Consider the following 25,695-nt stretch of genomic DNA (forward strand, 5'->3'; position numbering starts at 1 on the left):
TATTTTTAAATTCCAAAACATTTGGGGAATTTTTATTTTGGAAAAATTTGCCTACCTGGCCTGAGTCAAAAAGCTTGGAGACCACTGCACTAGATTTTATTAAGGGTTATCCGAGTACAAGGGGATGAATAGAAATGCATGTCACACCTTTTAGGTTTTTATTTATAAATCCATAATTTCCTCTCTTTCTCTGCCGTCGTTTTCCTTCTATTTCACAACTACGAACTGCTCCGTGTTGGTCTAACACACAGAATCTCCATGAAATACACAAAAATTTGAGGCATCCTAACAAAATGGGAAGAAAAGGGTAAGAAAGTGCTGCTATGGAGCTCTCTCAGTGGAAAAACATCACAAGCAGCCAGTTTTCCAGTGTCACTTGGCCCCTTTTTATTGTATCGACACACAAAAATATATTCAATTGCACTTTCTCTAATTCTTTTATTTCACAGAATGGCATGTAAAATGTGAGTTAAATAGGAGGGACATCAAAACATTCTCTGTTACTTGGGGACACGAAGAGGCGCGGAGGAGATGAGAGTCTGTTGTTCTGATCACGTCGACAGTTCAAATCCGAGGGAGCCGCAGAGAACTGAAAGGTGGGATGAGCTGAGGTAACCCGAGGGCGGCGGAGAGGCGTCACAGTTTGCTTTGCCTCCAGCGCCGGTTCGTGGGGAGGCCGCCGGTACCGGGCCGGCCGCTGCGGCTGCTGCTCCTGTACCGCAGCTGCTGGTTCACGTTCATCCACTTCGGACTGTTCCATTGGCGGGCGGATTTGCGGACGCCGATGAACCCCCCGTAGCGCTTCTGCAGGCCCCTGGCTGGGGAGCCGATCAGCTTCCTGTACCCGTGGCGCCCCCTCTGGAAGCCGCCGAAGCGCTTGGATAAGGTGACGCCCTCGGAGCTGGCGTCCCCTTCCAGCTGGCCGTCGCTCTCGGAGCCCCGCTCCCTCCTCTGCTGGGCCTCCTCCTCGGTCAGACGGACATCCAGGCCCCGCAGGCTCCCGCCCTCCTCCGAGGAGCCCAGCGGGGAGGAGTCATACTGGACGCTGCGCTCGTTGTCCCACGGCGTCTCGTCCTGGTCCTGCTCCGGGAGCTGCTGAGCTGCCGCCGACTCGGCGTTCAGGTCCGGCTCCTCCCCGGCTCTCTTGAACAGAGCGCCCCCTTCTGCTAGTGTGGGCTGGTGCGACAGCTTTACGGCGCGTCTGCACACTTCCCATGTTAGCGAAGTGGAGACATGACCCTCACACTCCAACAGACACACCTGCAGAGGGAACAGGAAGTGGGATTTAGTCCAACAGAGAGATTAAAGAGGCAGTATGCAACTTTTCTAACACACACACACACACACACACACACACACACACATATATATATATATATATATATATATATATATATATATATATTTGTTGAAACTGTGACCTTCTGGTGACAGTTTGGTGTTCAGACAGATAACCTGTGGGGAAAAAACAAGCTCCTCCTCCTCCCAGTGATCACTACAAACAACCAATCAGAGCCAGGAAGAGGGTCTTAGTGCTGCCAATCACTCTCGGTGTGGAGCGCCTCTGTTTCTTATAAAAGTTACTTTACTAAGCTTTGTATTTAACCCTAATAACAGTAAAGGTTAAATGGTTACATCATCAGAGGAGAGGTTTTGTCTCAAGTTACATCTAAAATGTAATTAATCTATGGCTGATTAATTTGAAATATATTAATTTAGTTGGTACGGACAATGCACATTAATTAACCATCTTGTAAATGCACCAGAATTAGCCAAGAGTTTATATCTGCTGTCCCTGATAATGAGTAATTTGTCTTGCCAAAAACAAAGGAAGGCTAAAATAACTTAACTCCACAAATCAACCAAGGTAATAAATTATGTTGTAGTTAAAGCCAATAAAATTTATTATGATTTTATCTCTTATTTTATGGGAGCTTTTCAACCCAACAAATCAAACCAGAGCCCCATTTCTGGCTAATATGATGAAACTTTTTCCTCCGAGGCAAATATTTGTCAAACAGACATAAAAAAGACGATGATGTCTTTTACACTGTAAAAAAAAGTTGAAAAAGGAAGTAAAAAAGACATCAGAATCCAGAGAAATACTGAAAGATAGCTGGCTAAGTTCTCATTAGCTTACCTACTCTGGACATTACTTAAGTTTAGGCTAAATGTAGATTTAAAAACGTCACATTTTCAACATTTGCTCAAAGTTTTCAGAAAATGTTTGTAGCGTAAATGCTAACGCTTACCTAGTGAAATCTCAGTCCTCCCTAAAACCCTTCACTTAGGAAACAATTGTTACTTCACAATTGAAATTTTGTTCCACAATGAATGGAACCTAAGAAATCAAATCATAACCGTTATGAATGTCAAACTGCAGTAGAATATGGCTAACGTGTTAGCAAAGAGTTTCAGGTTTTCAGGAAAAAAAATAAAGATCTGTTAAAGCTATTCGCCACGCTAAGCTAAATGAGTGTGTGTACACACTCTGGCCCTGAAAAAACAGTTTCATTTTTAAACTTTAAGGTGGATGGGATTCGAATCGTCTTGAAATATCTGGTGGATGCTGTTGGTGGCTTGATAACAATATCAAGATGTATTTGGAATTTTGTTGCTCTTGATAAAATGGCTACCAAGTTTGACTTTATACATCTTTTTTTATCTGAACAAAAATGAACAGGAGTTATCATCTGATAGGCTCCAATTTTGTACATGAAACTTGAGATAAAAGTCTTAAACAGCCTTCCAAAAACAAATCAATGCATGTCAAGTATTTGGAGGGATGTGTATGCTCTCATTAGCTAGTTAGCAAAGAGTTGCTAATTGTAGGCCAACAAAATCTCATTGGAGCTCAGGTGTGTCCAACTGTTAAAAACCCATTATTCACTAATCTGGTTTTTAGTTCGCCTCAATACGTATAAAAGATAATAATTTTATCTTGTTACAAGCTTAACTAGCTGTAGTCATAACACTGGCTTCTTTTATTCATTTAAGCTAAAAAAAAATCCTCTAAAATAGTAAAAAGATTCACAAGGCTGAGCAGAAGTCCACTTAGGTGAAGCTAATCTTCTCTATAGGTATGTCTACATCAATAAAAAAAAAATACTTCAATAGGCCTCACAAAGTTTTTCAACTTCATAAATTGTCTTTATGACTAAATATTAAAGTATTTTACACATGTTGTAAAACGATGGCAAGCAATCCCGTTTCTTTACGGCTCTGCAGCCTGACTGAGCGGCTGCTGCGTTGTTGGGGTTAATGGGCCTTGTTACTGCCACGGTCAGCGTATACGGAAAGTTATGCACCAATATGAGATGTCCGTCACTTGACAGGCGTAAAATCTGCGACCGCCGGATGACTGACAGCACCAAATTGAAAGACGTCGCAAACTGGCCTGAAGGACAGCAGCTGAATCATTTCCTTTGTCGATACCTATTTATTTCTGATTGACTCTTCGGTTATAATAATGATGTGTTTTTTGCTCTTCAAACGACACCTGTCATATCTTACAACTTTTTAATATAGCACAGGTACGCTGTGCAGTTTTAATGACTTTCCTGTCAACTCATCATTATTCCTGACTGTTTGATTTCCTGTCAGATTTCTTAAAGGGTCACAGCTTTACTGTTTGGACATGAGATTTTGGTTTGCATTCTGAACACATTATGAGCCTTTTTCCTGTCGGCAGAAGACTTGGTGCAACTTTTTCACACACGGTAATTTCACACGGTCATTCGTTGTAATTTCATGTGATACATCCTCACAAAGCAGTGCAGAACAGCTATGGGAAAATAATGTGGAAGGTAAATAGCATTGACATTATGTAAGTTAAGTACTTTATTTATTTGTGTCATTTGCTGCCAGTATTTCAGATACATACACATAAAGGGATGTTACTGTGGTTGTGTTTTTTAATGGTCTTAAGGAAAAAAAACACTCAGAAAGATTCACTCACTTCACATTTTTTACGTCAGTTCATAGGCACAGTAGTTCAGGGGTGTCCAATGTGTGGTCCGTGGGCCATTTGTGGCCCTTGAAATGATTACTTTCAGCCCACTGACCACAAGTCAAGAACAATAAGAAAAAAATAAAATGGATTACAAGTGTCAAAAAGTCAATTAATAGAAGAATCATAAAATATTAATGTTTGTATATGTTATAATTTTAACGAAAAAAAGGGCATAAATAAAGCCAATAAGAAAATAATGATTCTTCAAATCACAAAACAATAAATAAATGTGAAATTTGAGAACCATTAAATCATTTTAGCTCATCAAACTGGATGAAGTCCACTTATAGTTCAGATTTATTAAAACTACTAAAAACTACGATGTTATTATTAGTACTAAAACAAGGTCATGTTACCTTGACCTTTTTGAAAAGCAAAATGGTGGAAACTAATAAGCTAGCTGGATGCCAAGCCAAAACAACTTAAAATTGTAGTAGTTTAAATTTGCTGTACTTCATGTTGGTTTGTGGCACAAAAACCCTATAAAACAAACTCAGGTTTGGGGTTATAACAGGATAAAATGTGCAAAAGCTCAACTGGTGTGAATACGATCAACAAAACATCGTCAAGGAACATCAACAACACCAGAATGAAAATTACAAACATCTAGACACTTTAGGAAAAGCACTTTTCTCCCCACCATGTTCTCCAAAGAACTGTCCCCCTCTGCTTCTCTCCTTTTTACGCAAACCCGACACTCTGCGAGTTAAAAAGTTTCGAGCGTAAGCTGAGAGGCGAATCCCATTTTGCTCTTCAAAATCTCGCCCAAAACGAGATAAATTGCCGTTGTTATCAGAAGACCTGCTCGCATCACAGGAGCGAGAGAAGAGGGAGTTCCGCTGTGGATCTATCAGCGGAAATTAATTATCCGTCGTAAATGAAATGAGCACACCAAGGGGATTCTCCACGTCAGATCAATGGAGCAATCTAAAAGGAGTTTATGAGTGAGTGTGTGTGTGAGAGAGAGAGAGAGAGAGGGAGCATTTAGTTCTGTTTTTATATACATGAGAAGACGCAAAGGCGGTTGTGGAAAACCTTTGGCTGCCGCAGACGTTTTGTGGCTATAAAGGGTTGACCCTCATATGTACTGGTGTACTACCTACTACCTACAACCAGGACACGGCTGTTGAGAGCAACTGCAGCCTTTTGAGTTTGGGTAGGGGGTCTTGGAGCAATAAATCCGTCTGATTAGCTCATTTCACGGTAGACAATTTAACTTTATTGAGAAGGGAACACGCAGGTGCGTTAGCGGGCGCCGTAATTCAACCCCTGCATCTGTGCGCGCCTGTTGCCGGGTAAAAGCAGACCTGTCGCTCAGATGCAATGCGGTTGTCATTGACAAACCTGTGTTTTAAAAATGTCTGCTTTCGAACGGCCGAGCAGGAATTACACCTTTTATTTTGTTCCCTGATGGCATGACGCCAGGTGGCGAAATGAATTAAAGCGGTGCCGTCTAACAGCAGGTTAGTATCATTTCCATAGTCGACGAGCTCAGGCGTTAAAAGTGCAATCATCAGAAACCAGTCTATTCGCTTGATTTGACCCGTTTGGAAACGTTTTCTAATTCTGAAGGTTTTTTTTTAGAAGCCCAGATTTGAAGCTGTGTTGAAAAGGGACATTTGACAAATTGTCACAAAAAAGGTCAGAATTCTAAATTCCATTCTAATCGTTAACTAGAGTACGCAGACTCAAAAAGAAAGAAAAGCCCCATCATATTCAGAACAGTAATTAAACCAAAACTGTCATATACTGTATATGTATATATAAATTTGGCATAGTTGCACCAGGTAACTTTTATTAAGAATATGTTTTTTACATACATACATTATTAAAACAGTTAGCATCTCCTAACAATTTGCTATGAGACAGAAAACCTGTGAAAAGATCAGTTTCCTCCGTCTCCTCCCTAAGCTACTACTGCTGTCTGAAGAAATGAACCACTCCCAACCAAAAACAACCAATCAGAGCCAGGAAGAGGGGCTTAGCGCTGTCAACCATCCTCATGTGATGCCTGCTAAAAGCATGAAAGGCAGAGAAACAACTCACAGTTACGGAAAAGCCATTTGTCCACCGTAATCAGTGGCTATGCTAACTAGTCTTAGCATTCAAGACCGGCTCTGCTGGCTGCAGGATTACAGAGAGCAAGGGAAGGAAAGGAAATAATGATTGACAGTGCTAAGACCCGCCTCCTGGCTCTGATTGGTTGTTTCTAGTTAGCACTGGGAGAAGGTAGAGGAGCTTAATTTTTTTCACAAATTATATGTCTTACATTATACTGTCACAACATGGAGACAGTTTCAACAAATGTATAAAATAAGTTTTAAATAAACATTGCATACTGCAGCTTTAACATAAAAATATCTTTGTAGATGTGTTCTTTTGCCAAAACTCAAGCAGCTCAGTCTTCAGTTCAAATCTAATTGAACAATTTGTCAATTTGCAACTTTGAATTTATTTGTAATACTGCATATTAAAAATCTGTAGAATGTGACAAGGTTTTTTTTATTAATTGATATAGAACAATTGATTGCTAAAATAATTGTTAGTTGCACAACAAGGTAAAAAGTTTTCCCAGCTGTTTCCTGTTTAGCCGATGACTTTAACACTAGGAGAGGGTAGACTCTCTTAACTTTTTCTAGAAAGGAAAAACTTGATTTGCTGAAGTTGGGATCAGATTCTATGGAAGCTCAGTTTGACACCTTTCTGCTGCTTTGTTCTGAACTGTAACACTTAGAGAACCCCAGGAATCCTGAATAAAGCCTGTCGGAGCTGCTGAAAATCCTCTAATTAAGACCAACAACACAGATAATTAGCCCAAGTGTAAACAAAACTTGGTGTTTACCTTTGAGAATAATATAATTCATTATGTAATGAATAGAAAGGCAGAAGGCGTGTGTGCGTACAGTATGTCTCCTCTATCCGTGTGTCTGCCTACTCCGGGAACAAATCAATGGGTCCTGACATTATAACAAACAGCGGCGGCCTCACACACACACATGTTTGCATGACTATCTTTATGGGGACTTTCCATTGACTTCCATTCATTTCTACAGCCTAAACCTTACCCTTATCCTAACCCTAATCATTACATACCTAAACCTAACCAAAACTCAATTCACACCTAAATCTAACCACTGAACCAAAAACCAGGCTTCGGTCCCCACAAGGAGCAGTGGGTCCCCACAAGTATGTGTCGGGATAATGGTCCCCACAAGGTATTACAAACAAACACATGCCTACACACACACCCACACACCCCTTCTCTCCGTCTGGGACACAATGGAATTGCTCTGCGGATTCCATCTGGGGCTCGGCTCAATGGGAAGGCGCCTAACACAATGAGGAGCTGATCAAAAGTGTCAGTCACCGATGTAAGCCCAAGATGATGCTACAGAGGAGCAGTCAATTACATAGTTCTATTACAACTCCATAAAGGTCCCAGCTGTCTTTCCGCGCATCATTATCAGCTAAATTAGCCGTCCTGCCGTTATCCATGGACGCCCTCGGACTATTTTTACCCCTGCTGACGTCCTCGAACTGTTTGGGAAGCCGAGTTGGAAGTTCTGGGTTTGAGAGAAGGAGGAGGGAATCTGTTCCTCCCGGTTGAGAGGCTGGAGTTGGTCACGAAGTGTTGCGCAAGTGCCGTTGATGCTTTGCAATATCAGAAGTTGGGTTGAAATAATTTGAGGATTTTTTTTCCCCAGATAAAGCCATGTCTCTCCGGTTTTCTAACTGTTCGGTCTTATGCAATAATTGTCTGACAATAGGTAAACCACTGCGCAACACCTACTGTTGGTTTTCATATATGTGGGTTTACATCATCAGTGCTCTCTACAGGCAATATTACTTCTTTGAGTAAAAAAATACAACAAAAAACGTGTGTCAAATATTATGATTTTAAGCTGTAATTTTTTAAAATTGATTTTAGCTTTCTTAATTTTACTGCGATAAATCATAATTGACATTTTGATTTTCAACTAATACGCTGATAATGGGATAATAGTGCAAGTTTGCCCTCTCAAACACGAATAAACTTCAATTTTGTACAGAACACTCCACATGGAGCTGGAAGACATTTTAAATGTCCGAAGTAAAATTAGATCCGGCAACCAAAAATTAATCAACAAAACAGAAATAAAAGCCTCTCACACAACAGAGACCATAAATAAAATGGATTATGGCGTCTCTGTAAACAAGATATTAATTATCACAATGGAAACGATCAAGCTAATTTCAATAACATGCCATTAATTGATGACATGATTAATTGCTTATTACAAAGAGCTTAAGTATGAAATTGAATTCTTACAGTATGTTTTAATGGTGTTAATTTTAAAATATCTGATGACCAAAATGCATAGCATTTCTTCCATTTTAAACTAAAACTCAGTAGTGATTCCCACTGCTGCTAAAATAATTTAGCAAAGTTTTTAAGTGATAATTATACTACCTTTATTTGTTGATATTTTGTAGTTTAGAGAGAGTATTTAAATGTTTATTGTTCTAAATGACATTTATTTTTCCAGCTCTGTTCTTTAAAAGGGAAATAGTGTAACAAGCTGGTTTATTTTTTAGGTTATCTGCTCCTGTAGCTAGCCTGCAGTCTGCTGCTTTACAGTACAGATGGTCGTTTCCTGAACAACTGACACAGAAATAGGCCTAAAATAATGGCCTAAGTTATTTTTCAGAACCTAATTCATCTTTTGGCAAAAAATGACACAGGCCATTATTTTTGGAAGATGATGACACATGCGCTGCAATTTAGACCCACTAAAAAAAGGGAAAAAAACAAAAACAGAGCCAGCCACCCATATACTCACTATGGTATCGAAGGCTTCTTCCAGCTGTTGCTGCTGTAAGAGCAGCCCACAGGCCACGCATTCCCCCTGACAGTCACAGCGCGCGGGGGTGAAGAAACATCCCAGCAGAACCACCAGGCACCACACGGGGATCTTCATGCTCAGCACGGCCAGGCAGGCGGGCAGGCGGGCGGGCAGGGACGGACCAGAGCCCAGCAGAGATCACAGTCAGCAGCTGGAGAATCAGGGAGGCAATGCCGCTGGGATCTGGCTCCAGCCTACAAGGAGAGAAGCGCACCAGAGTGACAGCAGTATTGCATCAATTCCATTTCTTTCTTTTTTTTAAACCCCCAACAGATAATTAACTGGATTTGTGGTCAGTTGAAAGCGTTGGTGGTGGAAGAGTGTTCAGCCAACATCAGGAGATGGACGTCGTGGGTGGGGATTGAGAGAGAGCGCAACCTCAAGCAATTATAGATGGGCAAATTCCAGTGGGCAGGAATCGTCCTCTGCTCCAGGGGTTGCTTCACAAATTGGACTTTTTTTTTTTACCGATTGCAGAGGTTGGGGATTTGTTGCCGTTTATAAGTGGCTGCAGGGATTATCTTTAAAGCACAACATGGGTCATCACCGGAGGCAACACGAATCGACACGCAGCTGTCTTCAGTCTGTCTGATAAACGACATACAGATGATGGCGCATATGAGTTTTTAAAAAGTTCTGACATAAAAATAGAGCTATGTTTAAAGCACAGGTGTCAAACTCCAGTCCTCAAGGGCCGCTGTCCTGCAGTTTTTAAATGTGCCACAGGTACAAAACACTGGAATGAAATGGCTTAATCACCTCCTCCTTGTGTAGATCAGTTCTCCAGAACCTTTCTAATGACCTAATTATTCTATTCAGATGTGGTGCAGCAGAGGCATATCTAAAAGTTGCAGGACTGCGGCCCGCCAGGACTGGAGTTTGACACCCTTGTTTTAAAGCTGCATTATGTAACTTTAAAAATATTTTAAGATATATACTGTATATTACTCATTTGGTAAAACTGTCACCACATCCTGGCAGTATAGTATGAGAGATAATCTTTCAAAAAAAAAACCCAAAACAAATCAAGCTCCTCTGCCTTTTCCCAGTTCTAACTAAAAACAACCAATCAGAGCCAGGAGGCAGGTCTTAGCGCTGTCAATCATTTGTGCTCTCTGCTACGCCACAGCGTCTTCCCAATAGCAGAGTCTGCTAGGAATGTTATGGCAAGTTAGCATAGCAACCAACAATGTCGGATGAACAGTTTTCCTGGAACGTTAAGTTATCTCCACCATTAGCATATTTAGCATGTACAGTACGTGAAGTTGTTTGACAGCCATAAGAGATCTTGGCTCTGATTAGTTGTTTTAGTCAGGGAGCGGTTTATTTTGAGGAGCTCAGTTTTTTTCAGTGCTTGTTTCATGACATGGTGCCACGATATGGTGACACTTTTAACTAAAATATGTAAAAATAAAGAAATAAAGAAATAAAAATTTCTATAAAAGTTACTAACTGCAGCTTTAAGTCATTATTTTTAAAAGATGAGAGATTCAGCAGGAAAGGTGGACAAATACATTTGAGAGTCCTCTGATGTGTGGCTGTGGCATTAACTGAGTGGACCAGGTGCACAGGGTTGACCTTCATTCCCTGACCCACATCTATTCTGTCGCTCCCCTCTATATCAGCCGATAACACGGAGATGATGAAGGAAAACAGCCTCTCAGAACATCACAGATTGCCTGTGCTCAGCGGCTGGTCTACCTCAGAAGAAACATTTTTTGTTGCCTCTGCAGGCCTGCAAATCTAAAACACGGCCATCGTCCAGGTAGAAGGAACTAAATGAGGTAAAGAGAAATTAGAGATTTTTATGTGTTGTATTTTGCGAACACTTCAATGCCAACTAATGAAAGGATGTAAAGGCAGCAGAAAGAAGCAGCAAATCAAATTTTCGTGAACATGATGAAAACGACCACAGATGTTTTTTTACCTGACAAACATTAATTTAGACCCACTAAAAAAAGAAAGAAAAACAACAGAGCCAGCCACCCATAGTGGTTTTATGTATTCCTTTTACTCATTACCATTTATATATTAGGATCTGTGACTCACTTGCTGCTTAATTGATGCCATAAATATAAAAAATAACAAATAATGTAATATATATAAAACATAATTATATAATTGATACATGATACACCTTAGTTTAAAGGGCTTATATTAAATACATTTTTATGTGCAAAGGTTGATATGTAATTTCAACATTGATGTCACAACCATTCCTTGGTGGATTGTCGCTAATCTCCACATTAAAGAAAATAGTTAAGAATAGTTCATATAAACTTTGGCTTCTACACTGTAGCACTGTTAAGTAACATCTCATTGCACCAATTTTACAAAATGATCCATTGTTATAGTTAGTTTTTTTGGCTGCTTTAACTTCCTTTTGATGTAATTTCATCTTGTTTATTTTGCATCCACACCTGTTGCAGAACACCTGGCATCAAGTCCTCAGTGTCCGCTTCCCAAAGTTTTCTCTAAACGTAGAATAGTTGATAATTACGTTCGTCTAAACTGCGTCAATCTCCAACGTTGGGTAACGGCAAAATGTAGATGTACTGTAACCCTGACCTGAATTGTCTTGTTATATCATTATCTAATATATCATAAATTGTTCTATTGGATAACAATATATTGATTGTGTTGTTATTGTATATTGATATCGTTATTGAGGAAAAAAATTATTGTGATAAGAGTTTGGATGTATCATGACATATCGCGACAGATTCCAATTAATGATGTTTTAAAACTTCTGAAATTGTCTGTATTGTCAACATTGCTACTGTTGCTATTTTCGCCACAGCTTGTTACATAATATCAACAACTTCAAAAATATGATTTGTTACTGTGTGCTTATGGAGCTATGATTGCTGTGCCATGAAGTCACAGCTATACAGTTTACAAAAACCGATGGCAAAGAAGCAATAAGCTGCAACAGATGAAAAATGGCCTTTTGGCTAATTCTGGCACATTTACAGAAATGTCAATTAATATGCATTGTCCCTACCAAAAATAAATACTTTTCTTACCATCACTTTTATTAAAAAGTATTAAGATAAAATTTTAAGTCAATATCAGCCACCTCTACTGGTCAGGATGTAGTCAAGTCCTAGCCATCCTGGTTTTATTATTTATTCATATGAGTTGAATAAGGCGTGTAAAAGCAACGTGTAAATACGGTTGAAAGAAGAAACCATTCACACAAAAGTGTCTAAATGTGGACAAAATGTCAAAATATGCTAGCCAAGGCTAATTCCACGTATTAATTTAGATTAAACTTTAAAAGTACATACAGAGTAAAGTATATTTCTTGACTGATTCGGGACAACCACTTAACTTGTCTACGGATGTTGTGTTTGGAGGATTTTATCAATCTTTTTTTACTATTTTTTTTTTGAACGGCTAAGTCCTCAGTTTTTGTTCCCCCGCCTGCCCATAAAAATAAAGACTTTTACGAAAACGGTCACGTCCTTGAGGACTCCTGCCAGAAACCAGAGCCACTTGGTGCTCAGCCAGGAAAGACTTTGTGCCTCGCTGGAACCAATTTTCCAAGCGAGAGCGTGTTCTTTAAACCTGCCTTCAGGTAAGTACTGACTGACGCAGTTTGCTGGAAAAGCTCAATGTATACCTGCAAAGTCAAAGGACTGTGGAGGAAGAGCGACTTCATTGTCTGCATTCAAAGGAAAACTAGCTACATGAAAAGTTTGTGTGAGAAATATTTCATCAGAAATATCACAACGTCGCCAGCCCACACAGAGCCAGTAGAGGAGGTAATCAGTCACAGTGAGCCTGTATTGATAACAGTGAAGGGGGACCTTTGAGAATAAACTGCACTGCTGCTGTATTGATGAGTTCGCTGAGGTAAAAACGGATGAATAGGTAAAAACTGGCACACCGTGACCACTTCCACTTCGTCACATCACCACTTGAAGTCAGCGGCGTGTGAGACAGGTCGGGCACGGCTCTGGCAAATTTCCAGGCGTCTTTATGGGAAATCATTAAGGGAAACCTGTTTGCTTGCCTCCCTGAAATGTTTTGTGTGACGATTATTTACCCGCCTGCTGACTAAGTCCAGTTGATATTGTCATGTTCTCCCTTAAGTGGCCCTTTCTAAGTTAAACAAATTAGCACAGGCCCAGCGTGGGCGACGAATGCACTCCCGTGTTGCAAAGACGCAGCATTCACACATTAATAATAATTCCACTGAAGTATTTTAATATGAGGTGACATTTCAAGCTTCCATCCAGACGCTTTTGTCAACACCGTTATTAATAAACAAAGTCATACAATATTCATAGTAATTAGATAAAAGGCGTCCGTAAAATTGCCTGCATGCATTTAAGCATTGGCTTTCAGCAAAGCATTGTGTTCCCAGTCTTTTAAGTATCCGTCATGTCCTCTGGGGAAATAACCTAAACAAGTCATCAAAATATGAAGAATTTCCCAATCAAGAACTGCTCCTTGTTCAGCAGAAGCTCGAGATACAAGTTTAATTCATCGCATAAGTACATCTGCTGGTATTTCAAACGTATATTCTCTGTTCAAGTTAACTAAAATAACTTTCATCTATTCCAGCCCTGTAAAATGACTCTAAAATGACCAACAAACCCCCCCCACATTTTTATTAACAAATAACACAAGCCCATCTCCTCGTAATATGTTTTTTCAGCTTTGCACTGAAACTCCGTCATAGGGAATAACTTTACTGTACAAGGCCATTTAAAAAAAAAACACACCGCAAAAATCATCTGGAAAAATGAGCTTTCTAAGACATGATCGTCTTTTTATTTTTAATTTCACACATATTGTTACATTGACTTTCATGGACGCAGGAAGCTCGATTAGCTTGCTGGGTTTGTTTTGTGAGGAAGCCATCAACACATCATGCAAACCCACAATGGAAAATCCCGTCAATGTTCTGGATCAATAGACAGAACATCTACTTGTCCCTCAACAGTGATCCAAATGTCATGATCTGTATTGATGCAGTGCATGTTAAACTGACACAACTTTACTGATGTTTATTGTATATCTCACTTACATCTGTTTGCACACCTTTTACCCATAAACTATGACCCCATCATTGTTCAGCAATTTCTCCCGTAAGCTGAAAGCGGCCTGAGATTATTGCCCAAACGGGGCATGTTGAATGCAGAGTACACACATATGAGTATGTTAACAACATGACGGTATAACTTCAGAAGTCCCATGCTGGCTGTGAGGAAGGCTATTTTGACAAGCTTTAATTTTTGTGTCTTCGTTTTGTCAGAAAAATGCCATCAGGTACAGATTACGCTCTGCCAAGTGGAAATGTGCGCAGAGCCAAACAATAAGACTGAGATTATCTTTCTGCGACTACACTTTGTGTCTTTGTGAATTAGTGTATGTTAAATAAAAATAACAGGTATAACAGTTGGGGATTTTACACTATTTACAGCAATGATATGTTTGAATTGTGCTGGGAAGAAGTAGAAGCTTGTTAAATCAGGTTGGTGGATCCATAATTGTTTTGTCCTTGAACAGTAGTCTTGAATATGACGTGGTCTCCTCATCTGAAACCCCCTTTTCAAACTGGGTGACGTTTGGACATGACTTTATTTCTACACTAAGACTATTCCACAGATTTACTCCGCAAGACAAAATGTTTTCAGTAAAGAGCTGTAGCTGAAGGAAAAACTGTTCATTTAATGAAAGTATAGAACAAAAAGCCACTGAAAGCAGTAAAACTGACTGGACATGGGAGTAAAAGGAGTAGTAAGTGAACAGCAGCAAGATTTTCACGGTTGATGTTGGAAGCATGTTGGAGTAAGATTAGTTCTTTGTTGATTTTTTTAAATAAATATATATTTTTGAAAAATGTTTGGACAATTGTCCTCTCGTCATGGACGCTGTGCAGATTGAATGATTCTTGCTCTTAACTTCTTCACTTTCAGACAGTTGCTATGATGCATAAAAGTGGCAACTCTGTTGATTTTAAAAACTGGGATCCGCGGATTAGAACCCTGCAAACTCAAATATTACCTGAACTTTGACCCCCCCCCCACCAAAGACCAGAAGATTTGAAGAGGAAGCTTCATGGATGCAGAGGAGGACCAAAGAGCAGAGAGAAGAAGGAGGAAATTCAAACCATCTCTTCAATCCGTCTCAATGAAATAAGATCATATCTACAACTCCACCGTCGCTCCGCCCGGGTTTCTGACCATACGATCAGACAGAGATTTAAACAGAAGCAGCAAAAGCAGATGAGACGGATTAGAAATGCTTGTCAACAACTGAGAGTGTCATCCAAGACATGTTGCTGTAAGCCCCTTCTCCATTGTTAAGTCTAATTTTAGCCAGTTAATGTCTGGCTTGGTTCTAGCAAAGTTGGGTGTCTCCATTGGTGGTGTTTTCCTCACTACGTGGGCGAACCTTGAGCGTGTAGGAGCTGTGGTCGACGCTACAATGGTGTCATTTTGTACCAGTAGGCGGCCAGTTTTTCCGAAATCTCTTGGTATATTTGTACGTTGCAGGTTGCCCCATCAAGTTGATGCTATATGCACTCTTCCAAAAGTATTGCCATCTCTCATCCTGTGACGTAAATCCAGTTAGAAAAAGCAGTCTCCCAATCAGATGCGCAAAACTCAGCTTGGACCGGCTTGTACCACCCGTGAGGTGGTTCCAAAAATCGGAAAGAAACCGTGCCGGATCTGCAAATTGAGACAAAACTCGCTGGAGCTAACTGAGGAAGAACCAGTAAAGCCAAGCCTGTGGAGACGGGGCTGCAGAAAATGATCTCTGCTGCCCAGAAATTGAGTTGTTAGCATGTCAGTCAAACAACAGTCTTCATTCAGAGAGCTGCAGGAGATCCTTCCTACAGACAGCATCACCATTCACGACTCTTTGAAGATATTTGGATGATAACATTTACAACAATTAATTCCCCTTTTCGGTATTTAAAGTAGTTTTGAATTGAATCGACTCGAAAAAGAACTAAATTTAAGGCTGAACATAATAAATCAACCAAACCGTGATTGTTGAGACAAACCTTTGTATTTTTGCCTTGTTGATTCACATAACAATATATATTTTATGTCCTTCAGAATAATACATTTTTTCTTTACAGGCATTCGGCTGTGTCAAAACCATCATTGTGTTATTTTAAAGCCGCTCTTTGGCTTCCTTCACCCCTCCGTTCAAACACCACATTGCACTTTAGCTGCCCATTATCTCAGATCAATGCACTCTCCACCAGTGATTACACGGCGCGTCGACATAAAACACTCACCAATCTCTGCATATAAAGATAAATCAAGTGTCGCTAATGGTTCCGCGAGATGTTATTGGTAGAGCAGAAATTCTAATCATCTCTCCCTCCTAGAGAGTGACCACATCGTCGTGCCTTGGTTCTGGACTTTCGTTAAGGTTGGTTAAGATTACTAATGGAAGAAACTGGAATCTTTCGGAATACGTTGCACAAGAGGAAAGAGTCCCGTTATAATACCAAATGTTTCAAACAAGAGGGAGAAACATTGGGTAGGTGGGCTGAAGAAAGAGGAGTAGGAGGAGGTAAGGAAGAGAGTGAGGAGGAGGAGGGAGATGGGGAGAGACAGACACATAGGGACCTCTGGGTTATCTGTGCATTAACAGACTCCTCTTTGCTTTTCAGCTCCACACAGACAACTAATGGATGAGATAGAGAGCGTCAGGGCTTTGTCAGGATCGAGGCACCGGGCTTTTCTTCTCCACCACTCACAGTCGTGACATTCTGGCGCCCTCGACGCCCTTCACCGGAGCTTCTAATTTAGCCGTATTCATTCCCACCAAGTTTGTTCTCGATCTGCATAAATAGCAAATCTCATCCATTCACCTGTCTTCTTTTTATTTTTATTTTTAAAGAAAATAAAAGTAGAGGCATTATGAGACGTCCTCTATCTAATAGCAAGACAACAAGGCAGTAGTAGGGGGGGGGAAACTGATACACTGCCTTCCTGTTTTGGTGAAACAAAAGCCTGGATAGGGGAGAAGTATTTTTCAAAGTCTGCATTAGGCAAAAAACACATTTTAATCTGTTTTTTCTCCAATACAATACGGTCCATAAGGGTAGAGTTAAATAAGGACTTCTAAAAAGTTTAATGGACCTTCTCTGCTCAGTTTCCACTCAAAGAAAAGGTATATAATACCTCCCTTTTCTGACTGCCGGAGTGTCCCTTTGAAAGACCATAAACCAACGGTATCAGACATTTCTGCTCCCGCATTATTATCCTCTCCGACAAGAAATGGACCCAGTTAATAAAACCAAATGCATGAGAGCAGTGGCCCTTTTGTGACGGCCTCCTTGCTAATTCAACAGGAAGAACATTTCTTTTGAAAACATAACATTTTCAAGGCCTTTGTTAACTCTAATGGAAGCGCGCGACCATGCGCTTGTTTCAGAGAGATGCAGGTAAAAGCATTCTTCTCCACGAGATGGAGGGACGCGTCTAAAACCAGCGCCGCATCCGGCACTTCATTAAAGTCCATTTTCCCTTCGCTTTCATGCCAGCATTCATTAAGGAGGACAAGGTCGCTTCGGCGGGGGCACGATGACGGAGATCTGTTTTCAAGAGCCACCCTTCGGGCAGCGCGCTCCCAAGCTGCCGGACGGATGATGTTGTCTTCGCCTCCACAGGAAAAGGCCCCTTTGTTTGCCCAAAGATCCCACTTTTGTCCCGCTGCCGTCCGTCAAAGATTAGCCCCATCGCGTCCATCCCAGCACTCTTGCTGTCAGACAGATTATGCAAATGAGGCGAAACGCTAAAGGTTGAAGAGGGAAACGGCATGCAAATTTATAGGCAAGAGTGGCCGATATTTATTTGTGAGTGGCAATATCAAGATGGAGGGCTGAATCATTACTGCAAATAAAGCAGAGATGAGAGTTTGGAGGTTCATTGCTCAAACTGTTATACGGATTATTATTGAATTCAGGAAAAACTTCTGGCCTCCGGTGGTTAGGAGCTCCTGGCTTGAATAATAGGTCAATTTTGGCACCTGAATAAAATATGTAAATGTTCACTATTATTGATTATTGATAATTTACCTCATCATATCTTGTTTGGTGTAAGCAGATAGCATTCTAGTGATCCGGAATTATCTGTGCCCTTTGTGTCAGGATGGTCGATATAAAGCATTATGCCATTCTAAGGTAAAACCAAACAATGGTGATTAGTTTTGTTCTCTTCCTACTTATGGAAGTATCTTCAACTAAAGTCCAATCATCTCTTCTGTTTAAGCTAGTCTAATCAAGCTGCAGAACCAGCTAACTCTTTAAGTCAGACGTTGTCACTACCTTGTTTGGCAAATCAGAGGAGTGGGCTGACTTCTCCTCATTCCATTCAGTAAACACACACAGGTATTAACAGGTTAAGTCCCTGCTTGAAGTGTTGTAAAAGCAGGCTAGTGAGTCAGATGTTACTATCAGTAGTATTGTACCTGCTGTAAAGATCTTAATATATTCCACTTCAAATACCATCTACAATAAATGTACTATGCTTGGAAACAAAACATTGTTGCTGTTCATATGCTAGTTCAGGCAAAGCAGAACAGAAATCCTTCAAGGAAGAGTTTTAAAAAACTCATTCTTGACTCAGGGTACTCAAAATCAGTCCTCAAGCAACGCAATCCTGTAACATTTAGATACATCCCATCTTCATCACATCTTGGCCAAATTACTCACTCGCTACCAGGCCTCTGCAGAGTTGAATGACTGAATGCTGATGGAAAAGCATAGCAATTTGATTCAGGTGTTTTGGAGCAGGTGTACCTCGTGAAGTTGCAGCATAGTACCTCTCAAGGACTAAACTTGGCCACCGAGTTCTAAACCAGGTAGTCAAGATTTTCAGTCTAACGCTATAGTCCGATATAGTCCAAGGCATGATATGTTTTGTTATTTTAAGCAATTCACTTTGTTTAAAAACACAACCAAAATTCTGGAAATTGGTCTTTCATTAAAATAAAAAAAAAAGTCCAAAATTTGGGATAGTAAGTCCAGTCTTCTCAGGGCTGCATTCCAAGGTCAGTAATGGATGCCGATGCCATTTTTTGGTCACTTGAGAGACAACTGACAAAGAGAAAGATTTTAAACTTTCATCCACTTACTGTAAGTCTTTTTTTAAGGTTTACTAATTCAAAAAAAAAAAAAAAACCACAATTTCACATTGACACAAACATTCACATTCTTTGCCAGGAACCTCCAAAACAATTAGCAGTTTCCCCTCATTATGCTTGAGCCGTTTCTCCAGCTTAAATGGAGCCCAGCTGTTGGGAATTCAGTTATTTGGACTTGATTCGGAAAGACACACACTTGTGTACATGAGGTCTTACAACTGGCAGTGGAGGTCCAGGTCAAACACCAAGAATGAAATCAAAGGAGTAGTCTGTAGACCTCCAAGACATGATTGCCTTCAGGTACAAATCTGGGGAAGGATCCAGAAACATTTCTGCTGCTCTGAAGTTTCCAGTGAGCTCAGGGGCCTCCGTCTTTGGTCAGTGGAAGACGTTTGGAACTGGCAGGACTCTTCCCAGAGGTGGCCAACGTCTAATCTGAGCTAAGGCCCTTCAGTAAGAAGGGCCTTAGTCAGGGAGGTGACTAAGAACCCAATAGACGCTATGTCAGAGCTCCACCATTCAACTGTGGAGAGAAGAGAACCTTCCAGAAGGACAACCATCTGGAGCAATCCACCAATCTGGCCTCCATGGTAGTGTTGCTGATCAAAGTCACCAGATGGGGCAGCCCATCTGGAGTTTACCAAAGGCACCTGAGAGACTTTTAGATCAGGAGAAACAAGATGCTGTAATCTGACGACACAAAGACTCATCTCTTTGGTGTGAGTACCCGGCATCACTTTTGGAGGAAACCAGGCGCAGCTCATCACAAGGTCAATACCATCCAAAGAATCATGGGAAGAGCTGTCTGACTAGTCAGGTTAGGGTAATATCTCCGTAGGAAACTAAAACTAGAAACTTGTGAGAAATAGATTAAAAAAAAGTTCCACATGTAAGAATACTTTTGCAGACACTGCAGACAGATATGAATCTCTGAACAAAGAATACCAAATAGCATTTAATATTCAGTAGGATGTGGCTGTGTTATGCCTCCTGAAACATTTACCTGTTAAATGTCTCCAGAAAGGTTATACAAAATCAGCAGACTTAGTGCAGCATAAAAGCATTTCTCTCTCTCTCTTATATTGTTCTAACAGCCAGTTGACGATGTTCCAATTAAAACCTCCAACTCTAAAAGCATAGCTGCAGTTTTAATCCTTTTCACCTTTAAGGGAGCTCAAATTAAGAGTCAGCAGCCATCTTACAACAATTTATAAACTATTTAAAATGTAAAAACAAAAGAAACCTCCATTTAATTAGCTTAAATGGTAGAGATTTTCAGATCTTTGCCAAGGAAAATAAAATCAGTGGATAAGATTGATTTCACATGTAGGTATCGGCCAATCGCCAATTTCCCAAAATTGAGAAAATCGGGTGCACCCCTATGAAATTAATAGTGCAAGCAATGCAATAATGCAAAAAAACAACTTAAACACCACCTTGTAGGAGTCTGGAAGATTACTCAAACAGTCGAGCAAAAAGGAATGTTGGCTTTTAATTCTAAATTTCTTTTTAACTCTGACCACCATGAAGTCCAAGCCTCCCACAAAAACACATCCAAGACACCCGGACCTACAGGTAACTTTTTGAGAAGCTTTCAGCTTGTGAAGGATTTAGTCAGTTCATCACAGGATGATAGTCAAAGTAAATCCATCCTGTGCAACCACTGATAAAGAATGCGTGACTCGATGGAGAGTTCAGACGACCAGGAGAGGCTGAGGTGTCGGGCCCTTCCTCGCGGGGCGCTTCCCGAAATGACAAAATCTGAGAGTGTGAGTCTAATCCGATTTGGGCGTTTTTGCCACGACTGCAGCCGGTCTCCTGACTGCGTCCGTCACCTGACCCGTAACCACATGCGTCCTCTGCGTCCACCCCCCCGACAATGGGAGTCATTTTTTCTGCCTCGCCAGTTCTCTCCGTCATAATCTTCCTCATATCTGCTGGAAAATCATAACCCCTGCTACTGTCTTTATCTTCCACTGCTGTTATTTAGGAAATCTCATCTAGCGCACACTGCTGAGAGAACAAATTGAGTTGCAATAATACAAAACCGTGCTTCTTTTTTTCCCCCCTCATTTCCCACAGAGGCTACGCCAACACTCATTTATCCCAAACATTAAATGGGGAACAATGCGCCTCATATTCATGTTTGTCGTCTTTCCAAAACACAATCGCGTCTGATCAAACGAGCGTATCGTCTCCACCATCTTCATTAGACATACAGGCGGGGTGGCTCTTATTTGCACCTAACGGTAGAGGCTCAACTTTTTCTGCAATCAGCCAAAGCATCAGACGAGTCCTTCATGGTGGGAGAATCACACCAGCAGTCATCTCATTTGGCCCCCACCTAGCTGAGTTAATAGCCCCTAAACAATATTACTCAAGCGCAGAGCAAGATCTCAGACAGAGCGGCTGTGTTTGGGCTGATAAACCCTCAACGCAGGCGGAAGCCGATGCTTGGTTTAGATATGAGAGTCTGCAGGAGATAGCAGGGTCACTGTGCTGCGGAGTGAATTTCGATGCTTCGCCCTGCTCTAAACCTGCAGAGAAAGACAATGTTCATTTGTTCGGCTTTCATAGTTCGGCATAATAAGAACGGAGCGGCAAACACCGGGACCATCAAGGATGCCACTCTGAAATAAAAGTTAGATGACAACGTCAGAAAATATGTCAGCCGTCGGAGCAGAATGACAGCCCAACGGGTGGGAAAAGTGGAAAGCTTTTTAAATTCTGCAGAGTTAGGCGGCTGACGCTGTGTGTCATCATTGATCTGGTTGCTGTTAAGACAGCGTTGACACCTGCACGAATCCATTGGGCACGGAGTCCGAGGGAAGGCAATCTCACTCAGCCAAGACGAGCTCCTCGGTTTTGCCGAGGTGACGACAGTGAGGCCAGGGGGGGAGGATGGGTGGTGGAGGAGGGGTGTAGAAATACAGAATACAGGAGGGAGGGAGGCGCTGGCAGAGGGGTCAAACAGATGATAGATTATCTGGAGGTTGGGATCTGTTTGGGCTCAGGTCGCAGAAATCCCAAAGACGGTGGGCGCCATCCGACACGAGGCTGAATGCGATGACCTCGAGTAAAAGATCAAATGTTTTCCCTTTATGAAAACGGAAATTTCAAACAAAACAAATGATCTAATCACTTTTATTTCAGCAGAAAGCAACAGTTCTATTATCATTCTTATTGCTGCTAACATAAAGTATTGATGTGAGATGTTATAGTTCCAGTTCAGTTCATAGGTGCTTTATTGATCCCAAACGGAAAATAAATGAGTACATTTAATCTCTAACATTAATTTATTATTTAGATTTTGATACATAGAATTCATAAAAATATTTTTAGAAAAGCACCCGCAGAATTTTGTAGTATTTTTATGCATAGAATTTTGTATCTTTTTGACATTCTTTCCTGTATACAGTAATACTGAGCATATAAGATGTTCTTTTGAGCTGGTTAATTAGTCAGGCCACCTGCTCCGGTATCAAGCCTTCAGCAGGATTAGGGTGACTAGCCAACATGCTGCTTGTGGGAACTATAGCTTTAAAACTGTTACCTCAGGAAGAGTTAACGGCGGAACCCTTTATTTTCCACCTCATTACTGTTTGTGTTTCCTTTAATCGAAACCAAATTTTGTTTCAAGTGTGGGAAAATGTAGAAAAAATATCTTCTGCAAGCTAAAACAGCAACAGGTTGGGGAGGGACGCACAGCAAACTCTACTTTCCATGCAACTGAGGAAAACTTTGACTTGATAAAGGAACCGTAGACAGTCGTGATGTAGTTTTTTTTCACATACTGGTGATCATTTGATCAGCGCACAACTACAAAACAGTTTTAATAGATCAAACTGAAGGCAACTTCAATTCAGACCTTCCTTTTTGAAGTTTTAAATTGAAAAATTAGATTTTTGGGAAAACATTTTTAAATAGGCTACTCAAGGGTATTTTTGACAACAAACTGTCGACAACCTAAAAAGGAGCGTTTTCTATGGAAGTACTGAACAGAAAGCGAAAGAAACAAATCATTTCAGTCAATCAAATTTACTTCCAAAACACTACATTTGTTGCTGTCCTGTAAACATTTCAGTCTTCAAAATCCATTCCCCTAATGTGGAGTCGTTTATCCCAGAATGGCACATTAGGCACCCATTTTCTCCCGGTCTGCGTCTTTTTTTTCCCTTTCCTCCCTGATAATGGGAACAGATTATGCACATTCATTACCATTATCATTACAACCATCATCATTATTATGTGTTTAGCATAATAACAGAAGATCCACTTCGGAAGCCTTTCTTCCCTTTCTCTATTCCCGGACCACAGGTTGACACCGGAGCTGCTCCGGGGAGCATCGAGCGGGCTTTTGTTGGAGAGTCTTTGTGTGGTTTAATCTGACGCGCGATAATCCGACAACAGGCTATGAATAAATTGATTCAGGAGTGGCATGGTGATTAGCTCATTGACCTCTGCCGGGGCTGTTTCGATTAATCCACCCGTCCGTTCAGGAAAATAGGAAAATTCCTAACAGTTTCAAAATTCCCTCTGATCTTATTTGCGTATTTTGTGCGTGTGTGTGCCTAGTATCGGGTGCCTCGCTGTACTTTTCTCATCATGACTTTGTCCCCTGTTAATGAAGTAGTAATCAGGTGCAACGTGCGTACTGTTGATGGTGCCTTTGTTGCCACAGGGACATAAACACACAGTAATGGAAAAAAAAATGTTCCTCTAGGTAAGAAGGGTTGTTTACAGAACCGCCTCAGAGGTCAGATATCAAAACCATCAAACTGGTGGGAGATAAGGGGGAGAAGAAAAAAATAATCCTGAAGAGACATCTTTAAAGCGATTCTTTCGTAAACCCAGGCAAACACCTGTATCTATCCACACAGGTGAGCTCACCCTCACATGATAGAAAGTTCCCTCCTTACCTGTGGCGGTGGCGTAAGGATGTCTCGGAGTCCTCCCTTCTGCAGGCTCTGAGGGGTTTGGTGTCTCGGCTCGTATCCTTAGGCTGAGGGTTTCAACAACTAAACGCGTGCCTCCTCTGAGGCTCCTTATAATGGCACACCCCTTCCCTCCTGGCTCAACCCTCCAGTTCCCTCGCCACCCTCCCCTCTCCTGTACATCACCATTCATATCACAGGAGCTCAGAGGAGATGGGGCGGGAAAGAGGTGGATTCCCCCGTTCTGTTACGCAGGAGCACGAGCCAGCGGGCCGCGGTGACATAAAGAGGCATTGCCTACGCCACCGGTTTCATCCTCAAGTGAGCCAACTAATGGAGGTGGGGGCTCTAAAAATACACAGCACACACTTGGATTGATCTAGAACATCTCTGTTCAAGCCAAAACCAAACGCCGACCTACTGTTAAGGTCAGGGAGACAATGGCGTTTCCAATCAGTTGCTTGGAAGGTGAGCCGCCGGAGTGAAAGCCAGCGGCCGTTTTCGATTGGGTTGTTTGTGTTGGAAAAGGTTAAAGTATGAAGGTTTTTTTTGTTGCTTGTAACGATGCCCCACCTTGATGGGAGACAGTATTATCTCTCTAATTGAAACAACGAGTTCTGTAGAGCAGAGAAGTCGATGGAAGGAGGTGGACTGATGACAGGTTAGTCATACAAGACATTTCAGATCTTAATCATGCTGGATGCTTAATTACTGACTTTACTTAAATAATTATCATGAAACACAAAGTCTTCAATCAATATTGACCCAAAAGGTCTCCTGTTAACCTGTGACTAGAGGAAAGTGATTGCAAAACACTACATAAGGTGGAGGTTTAATGAAAAATTTCTATTTAAGTGGGGAGTTTTTCCTCTTCTTTTTTTAGGGCTGTGAGAAAGTATTGAAGATTTCTGTTTTGTTTTTTTGTTTTTTGTGTCACATGGATGTTTCAGACCATCAAACCGGTTTCATCATCAGACAATGAGAACCTGATTAAACACGAAACACAATTTTCAACAATGATTTCAAGTTTTAAGGAAAAAAAGGTTATTTACACCAGCATGGCCCTACGTGAAAAAGAATTGACTACCTACCTAAAGCTAGCAAAGCTAAAGCTAACAGCTCTTCACAGGAACACCTGGCACTAAGCATTCTCGCCCGCCCAATCATTTTGGCAGAATTGTCGGCTGCTTTGAAAGGTTTTTGAACACTAACAGAAGGTTAAAGGTCATGCCGAGATACCTCAATCAGATTTAAGCCCAAATTTCGTAAAACACCAGTCCAAAATCTTCAAATGATCTTTTCTTCACACACCTTCTAAAAAGGCATGAGTCACGTGACATTTGAGGGGAAAATGTGAAACCTTTGTGTTCCTCTTGGTCAGAGGGCTTCCATGGAGGACATTTTTGCCCGGTCCCCTTCGTGTTGAATCAATACATCTGGTCTTAACTCAATCAAGTGACGCCTGCAGTGCTTCAGACGTCCTTTTCTCTTCTGTGTCCAACGGATGAGCTATCAATGCCCGTCTTGAGGCAATTTTGACAGGCTAGCCTCTGCTAGAAAAGCAGGCCACTAATCTAATTAATCACAACATATTTTTCTCTCTTAGCCACAATTTGCAAATTACAGACTGAATGCAACCTGTAACTCGTGAAAAACATTTGAGTACGTTGGGGAACTTTTTGGGACAGCCGAGTGTTGCCAAGGATACCTGGGTGTCCCTCCGCTCTCCATCAATTGAAGTTTA

The 25,695-nt window shown here is 41.1% G+C and overlaps 1 protein-coding gene and 1 long non-coding RNA gene across 2 annotated transcripts; one reads left to right on the forward strand and one right to left on the reverse strand.

The window, feature by feature from the left end:
• Positions 1-362: 362 nt before the first annotated feature.
• On the reverse strand, positions 363-24,073 carry pnocb (prepronociceptin b). Its single transcript, XM_028041181.1, has 3 exons — positions 23,937-24,073; positions 8,833-9,089; positions 363-1,260 (listed from the first exon to the last, which is right to left on the reverse strand). The coding sequence occupies exons 2-3, from the start codon at positions 8,968-8,970 to the stop codon at positions 637-639; spliced, it is 762 nt and encodes a 253-aa protein (XP_027896982.1). The 5' UTR covers positions 8,971-9,089; positions 23,937-24,073; the 3' UTR covers positions 363-636.
• Positions 14,917-16,736, forward strand: LOC114159096 (uncharacterized). The gene is made up of 3 exons (XR_003598543.1): positions 14,917-15,192; positions 16,253-16,440; positions 16,541-16,736. It is a non-coding gene; the product is annotated as an uncharacterized LOC114159096 (long non-coding RNA).
• Positions 24,074-25,695: the final 1,622 nt, after the last annotated feature.

This window comes from Xiphophorus couchianus, chromosome 15 (assembly GCF_001444195.1).
Source record: "Xiphophorus couchianus chromosome 15, X_couchianus-1.0, whole genome shotgun sequence".
Taxonomy (NCBI): Eukaryota; Metazoa; Chordata; class Actinopteri; order Cyprinodontiformes; family Poeciliidae; genus Xiphophorus; species Xiphophorus couchianus.